Here is a 15286-nt window from a genome sequence, read left to right as displayed (position 1 = left end):
AAGGAAAACAATCAAAGTATATTTTTAGTGTCTGTTAGATCCACTTTGCAAACTATCCCTCCGGAGAGTCCAAACTCCAAAGCACAGTGCAAAGAATTGAATTGTTTCAGATTCAATTGTAACGACTCCAAAATTTCGAGCTTAAAAACTCAAAATTTTAAAGTCGTTAAACACAAAATAATCTCAAATAAATTGAAATCGTTAAGTGTATCAGCGGATCATCTCTGAGTTCCAAATACAACTCAGTCAACCCGATTATTACAAACCAAATTTATAATTCGACATTACAATATGATGGAAAATGTAATAATCCTCACAACTCTCACAAAGCTCACAAATAAATTCACTCAAATTCTCACACAAATCCACGCCAGAAATCTCACCACGAACAGGATACGAACGACTTCGAATCTCCGGAGTCGTCACTCAATCTCCGCTAATCAGTACCTGCGGAATTATCCCATACACCATTGAATTGGTGCACCGGGATTGTAAACACAAACCCGGTAAGCTTATAGCTCGTATGAGTAAAATGACAATACAGTTCGCATATCAATATATACGAAAAATCACAATCAACAATATAAATGCCCTCATGAGTCAATGGACGGCCCATCTGGTTGTCCCAAAGAAATATAAAATAAAACGCTCATGAGAAATTAAGTAACCCTTCTGGTTACCTAAATGCATTTATAATACGGGTACCAAGAACGCTGGTACACATCTGTTACCCCTCTCGTAATACACCGCTGATATTGGATAGCCACCCGCTACCCAACATCCAAAACAATCTGAGTACCCATGAGCAGATAACCACCCGTTACCTCACATGCAGTACTACGCTGATATTGGGTAACCACCCGCTACCCAACATCCAAAACAATCTGAGTACTCATGAGTAGATAACCACCCGTTACCTCACATGAAGTACTATGGCTGACAGACTAGAGCTCTAACTGTATCGTAACTTTCGCCCGGCCAAGGCTAGGTTCCGACTTGCCAAACATGTACAATAATCTCACATCATATTGTACTAAATCACGTCCAAAGCCAATTTAGCTTTTTAACAAACTCAATGTTAAACTCACGTACAATAATCACACATCATATTGTACGTTTCAAAATTATGCTCGATATAATCGCAATAAAACTCATAACTGTATATTATATAGAAAACTATATATATTCATACTTATTTACCATTTATACAATATATATATATATATAGTTTACTATATCCTATACATGTCATATTTCACAAACACATGCTCAATACACAATTTCTCGTCATTGAAATGACCGTTTCTAATGAATTAATAACAGTACATAACATAATGAACTATATATATATATATATATACTTATTACCATTTATACAGTATATATGTAGTTCACTATATTGTATACATGTTCGTAATTCATTATTAAATACCCTTGCAAAATATTGAATCACCGCGAGGGTAGATTCGTAAATACGTGAGATTTTACTCACCTTAATGACTTGAGCGTAATTCCACAATTCCCGAAGATAATTCCTTTCCTTGATTTAACGATCACCTTGAAAAGAATTTAGAATCGTTTCGTAAACCTTTAAATGCCTAAACAGTAATAATTGGTTACTGTTCAGCAATTTTCGGTTTTACAAAATTACTGTTCAGTGTTACTGTTCACTGTTACTATTCACGGTTACTGTACAATATACAATTAATACGTATTTCTGTACGTATGAATATTATATACGTATTTCTGTACGTATGAATATTATATACGTATTTCTGTACGTATAAATATTATATACGTATTTCTGTATGTATAAATATTAATACGTATTTTTGTACGTATACGTACTATTTAAATGTAAATACAATCTCAATAAATAAAATTTACTAATTACCTTTTACAAATTACTTTTTACATTTAATGAAAGTAATTTATATTTACATTTACCGAAGGTAAAATTTAATTACATTTACCGTAGTAAATAAAATTTACATTTAAGTAAATTACCAAAATACCCCTATCGGAAAACATTTTCACACCGCCGCACGTGGCGGCGCGTGGGGCCCATGCGCCGAGCCCAAAACCGGCGCGTGTGATGTCACCACCACCCCAAAACCCTCCTCCTTTCTCCCCTCTTCCTCTCTCCGGTCCTAGGCCGCCTCCTACTCCTCCCAAGCTCCTCCACGCGCCGCCTCTAGGCGGCGGTAACCCTCCTTCCACCTCTCTCTCCGATCTCCACCAACAACCTCCCAATTCATCCAAAAACATCACAAAAACATCACAACCATGAATCAAATGCCTCCTTACCTAGATCGGAGTCCAAAACCGTCGGGAACTCTTGAATCGGTGAAGAGCTTCGTGCTCCCTCTTCGTTGTGGCTCCTTGGCGGTGGACAGAGGCACGGCGTGCTAGAGGTGGTAGCAGGGGACGGCGGTGAGGCGCAGTTGCCATCGGTGAGGAGAGGGAGAGAGAGAGAGAGAGAGAGAGAGTGAGTTCGGATCGAGAGGGAGAGGGAGATGGAGTGAGCTCGGGGTCGAGAGGGAGAGAGAGCTGAGGGAGGCGGGGTGAGAGAGAAATGAAAGGGTTTCCAATTATGGGAACCCTAACTGATATCATTTCCTTTTATACCCCCTCCCAAAATCGGAAACTAACTTCCGTCGTTAATAACTTTTACGTACGTCGTCCTATTAGAACGCGTCACATATCCACGAACTCGTATCGACGAGCTCTACAACTTTCGTGAAGAAAGTTTTCGCAACCGAGCGACGGAATAAAAGTCGATAAATTCGTTCGGAAACGTAACGTTTTCTTAATAAACGTTCTCGGAACGTTTCCGTTTTCGTTATTACATCAATCTCTCTTGACAAGGGAGGAGAAAGACACTGCTACAGATATAGTGATCTACTATTTTCGCTTACATGCGTAGGTTCGATCTCAAATAATTTTGCTGGGAAGTACTCCAACCTAGCTAATCTTCGGTTAGTAATTATGCAAATTAACTGCCCTTCGATCATATTGGGAAGATCATCTATTCACAAAACTTTGAGATTTTCGAAAATCGATCGGACAGATTGATGTTTATTATCGATCATAATTCTTGCGTTTTATCAACTGTTTTCGTAATATAATGAGACGGCCACATATTCACGCCTTTAATCAATTGTGTATGTCCCGGTCTTCAAATTTGTTTTTTAATTAAATACGAGACTCAAATGCAATGATTAATTAGTTTATAGGGTTGTTTGTGCCACAATTGTGTGTTTTCGACATGTGATAGTATAGGTGTTTGGCGTCTTAGAGATGAAAACTGATGTTTGTATTAGACTTGCTTAAATGCGAGCGGAAGTGATTTTGTAATGAACTACGTATACCTACATATGAATTAGTTGTTTCCTCGCTAACTTCATGTGTATCGGTGTTGTGTGGTTCTTCCCTAATTTTCGGCAAGTTCTATTGATGAATGAACTTTTACCTTAAAAAATATTAATTAGTTTATTGTGAGTTGATAATAACCTCTGAATTTGTCTAAATACTATTTTCTACTATTAGAGTCAGATCATGATAATTAAATAAGTTTAACAAAACTACGTATGTACGTACCTCAAACTTGATCAGAAACCTCATCACCATTCTACATTATTTCTCAAAATCTTTTAAAGTTGTGACGTTTGTCCACACAGAAAAAACAATTGTGAGGGTGTGAAGTCATGTGACATTTTCTGCTCTCCTATCAGTTCTATGTATTCATGCCTTGTTTTTATAGCTAGCACGATGATTTAAATGTTTGGAGAAGAAAACAATTCATTCATGTATGGTAAGTATATGATATGAATATGGTTTCGGGAGGGAAAAAAAAGGGGGGGGGGGGGGGGAGTGAACACTTCCATTCTCACGATCCCGTGAAATTCCTTTATGCAAAGTTGGTGTAAGTGACAGATGTTAGGTTCTACGTATGATGGTCTAATTCTCCATCCAACGTTACCAAACACCAGATGAAATGTTGATGAGAATTGGATATGAAGATTATGAATTCGATAACCCAAAGAGGAAATTTTTGGCCAATATATTCGTACTAATGATATAGTCTCTCACTCGTAAATGTGAGAATCTGAGTTTGACTAACGAAAGATTAATTAGTTGTAATATTATAGTTTAATTATTAAAGGAAAAGAAAAACAGAATGAAAACAGAGTGCATGTATGTAAACCTAGAGAAATTTTGATAACTGACCAACTTTGGGCTCTCAAGTTGATTTTTGACCACGTTTTATAAAACATTTGATAAATGAACATTTGAAGGGATAAAAAATCTAAAATACTCTTATTCTATGTAATGTCTCGTCTTAATTCATGAGAAATTTTGATAACTGACCAACTTTGGACTCTCAAGTTGATTTTTGACCATATTTTATAAAATATTTGATAAATGACCATTTGAAGGGATACGAAGTCTAAAATACCCTTAGTCTATGTAATGTCTCATCTTAATTCATCTCTTAACCTACACTTTTCATGAACTTTTTAGTATTGTTCATGTTGTTTCATATATCAAGTCAATTTAACATATATAATTTAGAATGAAATTAGATATGTCTTGCAATCGAGGTTGATTATAAGATATCATAGCCTTATGACAAAATCTGGAATTTAATGAGGAATTGGACAATAGTGTTTCGAAGACAACCGTCTCAATTCTCAAAGCTCAGTGATGTGCATGAGGTGAAACCGTGAAACGATGAAAGTGACCACGTTTACATTTTTTTTTCAATTAACACTGACCTACGTATCTAAATTGGTTATTTATTCATTGTATAACCAAGTGTTTTTCAGAAGAGCTATCAGCTCAAGTTCAATAAACCAATTAAGAAAAACAATGGTCATAATTGCCCATAAATAAATTGTAAGTTGATCCTAGAATAGGTTAGGGTGCAAATGGGGATTTGGAAGTCAGAGAACTGAAAGAGGATTAAGAAAAATTGGGTGATGGTAGGCAATAAGTTCAATGAAGGGTTTAGGTTTGATGAAGTTTGAGAGAGCCAAATTATGGATGAAGAAGAAAAATAGAGAATAATAAGTTGAATAAGGAATTTCATAAGATTAAAGTTTAATAAGGGCAATTAAGGCTTTTAGTCTCTACATATGGTCATTTATCATTTGTTTGGCAAAACATGGTTAAAAATCAACTTGAGACCCTAAAAAAGGTTACTTATCAAAATTTCTCGTAAACCTATGCTAATCAGATAATTAAAATTTAATCAAATTAAAAATATTAGATTCGTACCCGTGCGATGCACGTGTTAATTTATTTCACGGGTTATTGTATAAAAATGAAAAGAGCAAGACTTTGAAAAAATTACTTGTTTTATTTTGTTTTGTGAATGCTTATATGTTTTGATTTTTTAATACATAATCCTTATGTGTAATTGTGTTTTACACAAAGGGTATTTTAGGTAAAATATTTTTAGTGATTTTCTTAGGTGCTGGTTTTATATAGCAGTATAGATATATGTGTGTGTATATCTATTGCGCAACATTGATTCTTAATTAGGATTTTTTATCCCTTTTTTTTTCTTCAAATATCAAACTGAAAAAAAAACTATATCCGAATCCAAACTGAATCCGAAAAAACCGAACTGAACCGATTATGTTTGGGTTGGGTTTTTGATTGAGTCCCTCTTAAACCGAATGAAATTGAACTGATTTAAATAACCCGAAGTCAACAGTCAATGTCATCGTTTTGATATATTTTTAATTTTATTATTTAAAAAAAAGTAAAACTAAAACCATCATAAACTTAATTGTCCTAATCAATCTTGCGGTCTCTTTCATCTCTCATATAAAAAAAAACTTACGGTGCTCTCTCTCTTTCTAAATATTCACTCCTTAGTTTAACGCTTTATTAAAAGTTCACTTCATTATGCAATATCAATCTACATAGATCCTCCCTCCTCCCTCAATCTCCATTTCCGTCATCTCTCTTTGTACTGTGACTATAAAAATTAAATTATCTAATCAATGATTATATTAATGTTTCATATCCTCAACGAATAAGTATCAATAACGGCTAATAACGGCTCACATGAGACGTGAATGAATGATTGGACAGACTAGACGACCTACACGACGGACTTAACGAGGTTCAATTACCTAAGCCCATAGAGAGTGTGAACATTTTTATTGCTCTCTGATTTTAATGCAGTAAAGTTTTTTGTACTTTAGCTAAATATGGACTGTGGAGATGTTAGAGTCAATTAAGTATGGAATAATCAATTAGACATTTTGTTTTTCATTTTTATGTTAAATTTTGTACTTTGAAATTATTGTCTAATATTACATATTTTACATACGTGTAAAACTGAAGAAAAAAAACCGGATCAAACCGAACCGAACCGTGCGGATTGGGTCGGGTTGTGGGTCACAGTCTCTAAAATATAAAAACTAAACCAAACCAAACCGAATTTAAAATTTGGACTGGATTATGAGTTTTGTCCAAAACTGAACAATAGTGACCCATGTCCACCCCTAGATATACCAATGTAACTAAAGATATTTGAACGTTGATTCTTTAGACAATTGAGGCGTCAGTAATTTTTGTTTCAATATTAAATATGCCAACTACAAATTAACGATGAAAATTAACGTTGAATATGTTACCACATGCTATAGTTGAAAATTGGAATTGATTAGTTGAAAACTTGAAGCTAATGAACATCGATCATATATTTGACAATCATATAACTAGCTGAGAAGAGCAGATATTTGATACAGTAGATGCTGTTAATAAGACCACATAAGCTAGCTTTTGATTCGAGTTTAAAGCATGCACCTAACTACTAATTAGCTTGGACCAGAACAGTGTCCAAAAGAAAAGAGAATGAGTTTACTGGAAGATAAAGCTCTAGCCATTGGATTTATGTACGCAGGGGCAAATCCATGTACAGGCGAGCCTAGGCTGAGAATTTCTTGTTTGCCTGGAGAGTAGAGTTTTCTATGAATAAGCCATTAAAAATGGCAAATATGGGCAAAAATCTGGGCATAAGAAGATGTAGGAAGGTTGGGACAAAAATAAATGACAGTTTTTTTTTCTTTCATTTTTTTGAAGTCAAAATGGCATTGTTTTAGTTTCTCTTTATCAGTAAATCAAAGCCCAAAACGGTCATTTATTACTTCATTAAATATTGCAACAATTAAACCTGGTCATTTAGGAAAAAAATTAATCTTCATTCATGATTAATACCACAATTAAACCTGGTTATATCTCAAGTTCATAACCTAATCAACATATAACATCTCTCTAGTTCGCGAAAACATAAAAATGTTAGACCATAAGTGAAAAGAGTTATCTCAAAATATGAAATCAAGTTGTGAATAATTGTTGTATCATCGTTAATTGAAAAATTATGTATTTATTATTAAATTGCATTTTCAAGTGCATTATGTTAGTATTTTCATTGGTCTATTACTATAATTTAATTTAATTTATAAATTCACCCCTTAAATTAGTTTTATCACCATTTCTAATTGACTCTTTATCATGGAAGGGGTGTGTGAATAGTAATTTGAGATGTGTTAATAGCATAATTTTAAACTGTTTTTGTCTTGGCTGACATATATTTCTGGATCCGCCATATGTACGCACATATTCCTTTAATGTAATTAGATTTTTGCTGTTTGGTTATGAATTCCCAGACATCGTTTGCTGAAATGGAAGTAGTCCAAGAGAACCCTAATTATTTATTGCATGTACATGCGTATAATTAGCACTAGTAATTAGACCCGAGTAACCTCTCTTTGGGTCAATTACGGTGAGATTGAGCAAACACTAAAGGAGATTTTGGGCTTTCAGGTGCTTAAAACTGCAGCTTGAAGTGACTGATGAAGTGTAATAGAGGGCGGGTAGAGCAGCATGAGCTAGACGAGAGACACAGACCAATGAAAGCGGCTCTCATAAACCCTAGCCCGCTTACGGCTTTCTAGCTACGTCGGCCATGAAATTATAAATATATATACACCTCGATCCAGACTAAATTAAACCTGCTGCACATATATTCATAGTTTAGGTCAGGTTAGATTAGGTTAAGCCGGACTGAAACATCTACAAGAAATAGCGCCACAAAAATGTTTCAGATCCATAGTTTCACTGAGTCGCTGTGTATATGTAAAATCAAATCACTCTGTTAACTCATAGAACTACATCAATCTGATTCGGACTAGGACCATCCTAGCTACTTGAATAGATAGCTCCTGCATGCTTATTCTTTTCTGGTTAAGAGTTATATAAAAATACCCAGCTTCTGGACCCACCGTATAACTCAAGATCTTTCATAGTTCATTTATCTCAATCTATTCTTTTGATGAAGAAGAGATTGGTCACAGCAGAGATCCAGTTTTTATATATATCATTACTTTGAGATTAATAATTGTCATTAAGTTTGTACTGGATTATTGATTTCTCTCACTTTTGTTTTCGGTAAAGTACTGATCTTCTGATCTTGTTGAAGCTAATCGAAGTAATATTGGTAGAGCTGCATACAGTAGTTCATCGTTCTTAGATTTTCAGTTGCCTTTTTTTCATCTTTCTTAGATTTGCTTAAAGAGATCGAATGAAGTAGAAGAAAAAAAGAAAGAAATTAACGAAGAAGTAAACGTTAAATAAATATAAATGTCCGCCTCAAAATCTTCACCTTTACAGAGCGAATCAAAAACTAGGTCAGTCTAGATGTTCAGGCATTCAATTAGTAACAAGTGAAGAACCACGGCCTACCATAAATGTACAACAAAAAAAACAAAGAGAAAATGTCGATGAGGAACATTGATTTGATTGGGTTTGAATCTTTAATTCACATTGTTTTTTGTTTACTATTCACTGACAACTAAAAGGCTACATAGCTATACAGGAAAAGAGTAAGCATTCATCTCTGAAATGCACGGCATGCCCTAACTAGCCTCACTGTTTACAATTTAATAATGATCATATTTGTCACAGCAAGTCACAGTGTTGTGTTGTATGACTTGTATCGATAATAAAGATGCTGGATGCTGCTTAATTCCTTGCTTAATTTAGTTAATTAAGTTAATGACAATCAGTGTTTCTGGAGCGAGTGTACTGTACTCTCTCTCTCTCTCTCTCTAACACTCTATATTGGCGCGATCCCAAGACGATCAAAGGGAACGACATAGGGAGATATTAAAGAAAAATCAGGTACGATCGAGACTGTAAACTGATCACTGTATATATTGTTGGTTGACAAAGATTGGGGCAGAGAAACAGAAAAAGAGAGGGATTGATCATGGATGATTGGAGCAGCTAGCAGCTGCATATATGCAGCACTTCTGTTCTATAGTACACCCAGTGCAAGGCCAGAACTGATCCAAGAGATATATCACGTATAGCTAGACTAGTATGATAATTGAGTATTGCAGTTAATTATTCACCGTTGATCACTAGCTCAGAATTCCACAGATATTGCACCCTGTTTTGATTGGTAAGCTCTTTGATCTGATTAAATTCTAACATTATGACTTTAGCTCATAATATTAGGTATCTATTAACGGCTTCCATCAGTAAAATTGGCCCGTAATTCCCAGTGCAGTGCATGTTCGGTCTGGTATTATAGCCAGCTTTAGGTCTATACATCTAAATTGGAAATCTACTTGGACCGATGGAAATTCTACTCAATTGTAATCAATATCATGAACATTCGGACCTAAAATTTCTTTTCTATAACGAGAGGTTAAAACAGAAAGACAATTGCTGTCAATCTGTCATTGAGACCATGATTCAAGATAAATTATAGTGGTTATTTTACGAGTGAAGTTAATTAAGTTTAATCTTTGATGATGAAATTAAATAATCTTGTAATTACATAATATAGTGAACACTGTATGATTATGAAAACGGCAATAGAGAGTAAGATCGATCGGCTTCGGGAACGTGGTATCATACCGTCGTATATTTTAGGGTCCGATGCTCGTTGCCATTGCCAACTACTCATTAGCTGTGCAAGGTTCTAATGTATGCTCCAAGACTCTAAGTGATATATATGTTTTTCTCGTTTACCTCCTTTTTTTTTCCACCAAGAGTTTTGTTATTACGTAATATAGATAAAGAATCGATCAATTAGTTGAAGCAACAACAATTTAGGGTGGGAAACGACCAATGGAAAGTGTGCGTGCTAAAACAAAATTCAAGACGGAAAAAGACGTCTCATGCATAATATCAATTAGTTTTCCAACAAGATATATCAAAGTTGGTTTTGTTAAGTGTGTTAGATATCACGCGGTTGATCCCCTGTTATGGCAATGTTATGATTCACACCAGGTAACCTTTTTTGGTCCTGTTAACTTCGTCTCTGTCTTTATTACTAGTTCAGTTCTCACCTCCTGGAAATAATCCATGTTACATCTTTGTCACACACAACTCTCTCTCTCACTCTCTCTCTCTCGGGCAGGCCGGCAGGGCACAGTCAATATAGTCCAAGTACGGCTCCAGTGTGCCTTTCAGAAGAGTTTGCTGAAGTTTCATGCATGAGAATACCAGTGTCCTTTGTGAAACAGATGTGGTTTTTTGGTTGTATCAGAGAGCTAGGTATATGTATATGAACATCGTTGAGATGTGTGATTAGATTTTTTTTACAAGTCTACATCAGGTAATTAATGTAAACTTGTCTCTGCCTCCATATGTGGCCAGCGAGCATGATAAAAATGCATCTATGAAAATGAAACCCAGCTTTATGTATAGCCTAGCTCCCTAGGGCATGCAACAGGGATCCCTTATATACAAACCTAGCCATAGCTGATAGCTCTGTAGCTAGGGTTCTCTCTCAGGCCTGTCGTGCATGCCAGTGTTGTGAAGATCGGAGTACTTGATCTCTGGGAAAGCAAACAAGAATGATTTGGTTTTTACTATCTGCTCATCTTTGAGGTTGTGAGCAAGTCGGTAGCATATATACTTGGTTTTCTCTGGTTCAATTTACATATGACCTATCACTCTATCAGGGTTTGTTATTTCGTGTTACTGATAGATCCCTTTGGCAATTATGACTAGTGTTTTTGATAGCTCTGATGTTACTGCAGGTGTGTTTATATAACTTCTTAGAAAGGTTGATGAGTATATTCCATTTAGTTCATACAATTCAGCTACTAATAAAAAAAAGAGAGAGAATGCTTTTCACTCCACGCGGATTAATCACGAACAAATCGAAAGCGAATCCCCTCCCATGTAAACTACAGTCTTCATATTCAGCATTACATGACTTCAATTTTTACATTTTTTTTCTTAATATAGTCCATTTCATTCCTGATTGGCGAAGAAATGGCAGAAATAGGTTTCAACAAAAGAGAAAGAAGAAACGATACTTGATAATATTTGCTCCCATTTACTTATAGCCGTCTCATTTACTTGATTGTATGCTTTGATTAATTTTCCTCTCAGTAGTTTCAAGCATGGATGCTAAATTGCTTATACAGAATCTCACAAAGAAAGTTCAATCCCAGAAGTGAATAAGCTGGCAGATGGTTTAACTAACCATGTAAAATCTTTTACGGATCACGTATATATGGTGGGATTTGCTCATCTTATCCTGTCATATTAAGCAAGTGATATTTTGAATTTTCGGCATTAAGGTTTTGTGAACTTATTCATTTTTGGTTGTTTCTTCCGCAGGTTTTATTGGTTAATAAATAAATTCTAGTTAGAGGTGGCAAATAGGCCGAAAAGTCCGAGCTCGGCCCGTTATTGTAACGAAATATTTGAGCCCATGGGCCCATCCCCGCCCGAGCCCTTTTTGAGACCGGCACGGCCCGACCACGATAAATTCATGGGACTGCCCGTTAAACACATAATTTTATATTATTTATATAAATATTTAAACAATTATCATTATTACACTTGAATATTAGAATTTTAAATTAAAATGTCTTGATTATTTCATTATTTTAACAACAATATTTCACAAATATTTATCAAAATAGTGAAGAAAATGTCATTGTTTTGACATAGATAACGTTTTAAAAATAAAATAATATAATATGTTGTAGTATTTTATTTATTTTACTATTCTAAATAGCTATATAAAACAAATATTCTAATTACATAATATTTTTTATTGTAATTGTGTCTTATAATGCTAATAAGCCGAGTCGGCCCGTTTTTTTCCCGAACACGGTTTTGATCCACATAAAATGGACCGGGCCGGTCCAACCCGACCCATTTGCCACCTCTAATTCCAGTGCTATAGAGGTTGCTCCTCTAGTATGAGCTTATGATTATGATGCACTCAATATATGGAAAAAGAAGAAGAAAGAGAAATAAAGAATAAATGTTGCTAACGACTAGCCGGCCCAGTACTGTTTGATTCCGGTAACATAAGTAACATTGCAAATAAGAAGTCGTGAAAGATTAAATATCTGTCCTCCAAACAAAGCAGAGGGCTGCGATTGAATCAGATCTTGAGTTCCAGGGGAATCCAGGCAACGATTTAAATGAATCAAGAAGTATGGCTCAAGGAGGGCCTGATCAAAGGATTGATCATATTGCTACTCTGTTTGATGCACAAAAGATGTGTAGAAAATATGTTGCACTAATTGACGATAAATGTTAGAGAAAATGAAAACAAGGGATTCTTCACCATCACAAGATACAATATATACAAAGGCAAATCATATCCACGAGTAGGTGTACCCTTCACCAGGTTCTTTGAAGAGAATTTGAATGGGGTTACTGAAGTAACATGTGGTTTCTTTAGTGCTGTTCATCTTCTGCACTGGGATCAAATGATCAAATTGTGTACTATAACGACTTAACCAGTTCAGCAGCAGAACGCGCAGCAGTAGATGCCCGTTCAGCAGAGGCAATGGCAGCACGAGCTTTCTCCAGGATCTCAGATGATTGTGGTCTAGTTTCCCCAACTGGTCCTGCATCATTATTAACTGATGGCTGAATCTCACTGGTACTTGACACGTGTGTCTGAATATAAGATCTTGGAGCTGGAATGTGCTGAGGTTCTGGTTTAATCTCTGTGGGCTGAATATAATGTGCACCATTAGAAGGTGGAGAACTGAAGAACACTGTTTTAGCAGGAGATTGAGAGGGCAGTGCAGCTTCACCACTGATGTGCTTGGATCCACCCTACATATAATGGCGAAGAGTCCAATTTTAACAAGTGAAAATGGCAGAGATAAAACAATTAGAAATTTCAATTCCACAACCAGCAATTTAGTTACTAGATGTGTGTCCAGTCTCACGTGCTATTTAAAATTTCATTACCAAGTCCATATTAAGGTACAGAGCTCATATAAGAATAAAAGCCTTAAAAGGTAATTGTTGATTAGAGCCAAAAAACTGATCAAAATTAAGGCGTGATAGTATAATGTGGTCATGAGATTGAGCTACTAAACAACATCAAAATTTTATGCTACACCTAATAATGAGAATAACATAATCGAGATTGTACCAGTAAATCTTCATGTTTTCTACTGAATTCCGCTTCAGTGCTAGAAGAGTCCCAATTCAAATTGTACTCCTGTGCTATTTCCTTCAATACCTTGAGCCTTGCCTCTCCAGAGGGAGCACTAACTGAAAGCATTTCAATTATCTGCACAAATCATATCATAAGTGAAAAAGCAGTTTTAGTTTTCTGACTATTGTAATGGATTTCTTTAGAATTCAAACTTGCATATCCAAAACAACCACTTAACAGTTCGGTTGACACCAGAATCAGGACGCAGCTCAGATGCAGCTGCTATAAATTCCTTCCCATATTTTGCTGTAAATAAATTCTTGATCTGCAATAAATCTGGAACTTCTGAACATCTTGGGGCAGAAAATATAATACTTGATATAGCCTCTCGTAGTTCTGGCGGACAATCCCTTGAATAAGAAGAAAAGTCGTGCAAAAAATTGAGTGCAAAGGATATAAGCACTTATAAAATTTTGATACAAGTCTCGAATTAAAGCGAGCTTCAAATATCCATTCTGGTTGAAAGTAAATCTAACAATGCCATAACAGTTTTCAATACCATCATAATCTTGTTCTCTACACAAGTCTTTCCGAATTTCTTATAACCAAATAGTACACATTTGGTGATTTATTCATTCACACTTGACAAGAAGAGCCCCCAGCACTTCAGCATTCTGTAAAGCAGAAAAAATTACCACTACCACTGATCAAGGACTTACTTTTGGCCTTCAATAATGGGAACTCGTGCAAGGATAAATTCACAGAAAAGCTCCAGTATCTCATAAGCAGCCCATATGTTTTGCTCTCGTATGACATGCTCCACCTACCAAATTATCAAAGGTTCATGCTTTAACAAACATTATCGAGCACAATTCAAGAAGAAGGTAATCTAAACATATAGGCAAACAATTTTCCGAACAACTTCAAAAATTTGTACCCGAATTCGAGCTATTGCTTCTTGGCCAGCCTGCAAAAACTGAGCAATTTCCTTGCGCATATGTTTGAGCTGCATATCTCTCTTGTTTTGCAGCAACTTAATACGCGAAATTGACAAGTTCAAACATGTTTTGCTACAAACAAATCATCAATATCAAAAAACTACACCCATTTAACAACAACAACACGCAAAATACAACAAATTTCGCTCCAAGCCCCCAATTTGATGATCACAATCAGCTCAAGCAACCAATAACTAAAGACAATGAACATCTAGAGCCCAAAATTCAGTTACAGCAGCAGAACTGCAAATTCAGATTGAATAACAAACATGCCAAAACCGATCAGAATATCACCACTAACCCAACTTGCTTAAATGTACCAGAGACACAACAGAAAACAAGAATTTCGATAACACAGGCATCACAAATTGAACTACAAAACTGAGTAATGGGTTCCCTAGTATAAGTTGACCGACTCAAATTGATAGCAAGTACATCAAATATGACCAAGAACAAGAAAACCCAGTTGATCAAATCGAACAAGATATAAAAGAAACGCTAAAGGGCAAGGGCAAGGTCAACCATTTTGTGCCGAAGACACCTCTATTGAAGAGCTGGTTCAAAAGAGACATGGATGCCTATGTGAAGACGATGTAACCTCTTGTAGGTGATCTTTGATCTCGGAGCTATAGCTCTACACGTTTTTAAGGTTCCTGGAAATCTGGGTGAGGATCGCAGAAACTAGTGGACTGTTTTGTTCTTCAACCCCGATGGACTCTCTCCTCTGTTTCGCTGTCTTTAGTTTTACGTTATTATATATATATGTGTGTGTGTGTGTGCGTGCGTGTGTGCCCCTCAAATTTCACGAATCATTCTAACTTTTTACATT

General features: G+C 35.6%; 1 protein-coding gene across 1 annotated transcript; it reads right to left on the bottom strand.

Annotated features, from left to right (window-relative positions):
* Positions 1-12562: 12562 nt before the first annotated feature.
* Positions 12563-15174, bottom strand: LOC126791975 (uncharacterized). Its single transcript, XM_050518481.1, has 6 exons — positions 14980-15174; positions 14397-14529; positions 14179-14282; positions 13698-13869; positions 13454-13594; positions 12563-13128 (listed from the first exon to the last, which is right to left on the bottom strand). Exons 1-6 carry the CDS (start codon positions 15027-15029, stop codon positions 12790-12792), a joined length of 939 nt encoding a protein of 312 aa, XP_050374438.1. The 5' UTR covers positions 15030-15174; the 3' UTR covers positions 12563-12789.
* Positions 15175-15286: the final 112 nt, after the last annotated feature.

This window comes from Argentina anserina, chromosome 4 (assembly GCF_933775445.1).
Source record: "Argentina anserina chromosome 4, drPotAnse1.1, whole genome shotgun sequence".
Lineage (NCBI taxonomy): Eukaryota > Viridiplantae > Streptophyta > Magnoliopsida > Rosales > Rosaceae > Argentina > Argentina anserina.
This window is presented reverse-complemented; position numbering and strand designations above follow the sequence as displayed.

What these genes read in the sequence shown, in the direction of transcription:
- LOC126791975 (XM_050518481.1), bottom strand. Translation starts at nt 15,029, where the DNA reads ATGTCTCTTTTGAACCAGCTCTTCAATAGAGGTGTCTTCGGCACAAAA. An exon ending in ATTCTGGTGTCAACCGAACT is followed by an intron (nt 13,595 to 13,697) that starts GTTAAGTGGTTG and finishes TGATTTGTGCAG; the next exon opens with ATAATTGAAATGCTTTCAGT. An exon ending in GAAAACATGAAGATTTACTG is followed by an intron (nt 13,129 to 13,453) that starts GTACAATCTCGA and finishes CATTATATGTAG; the next exon opens with GGTGGATCCAAGCACATCAG.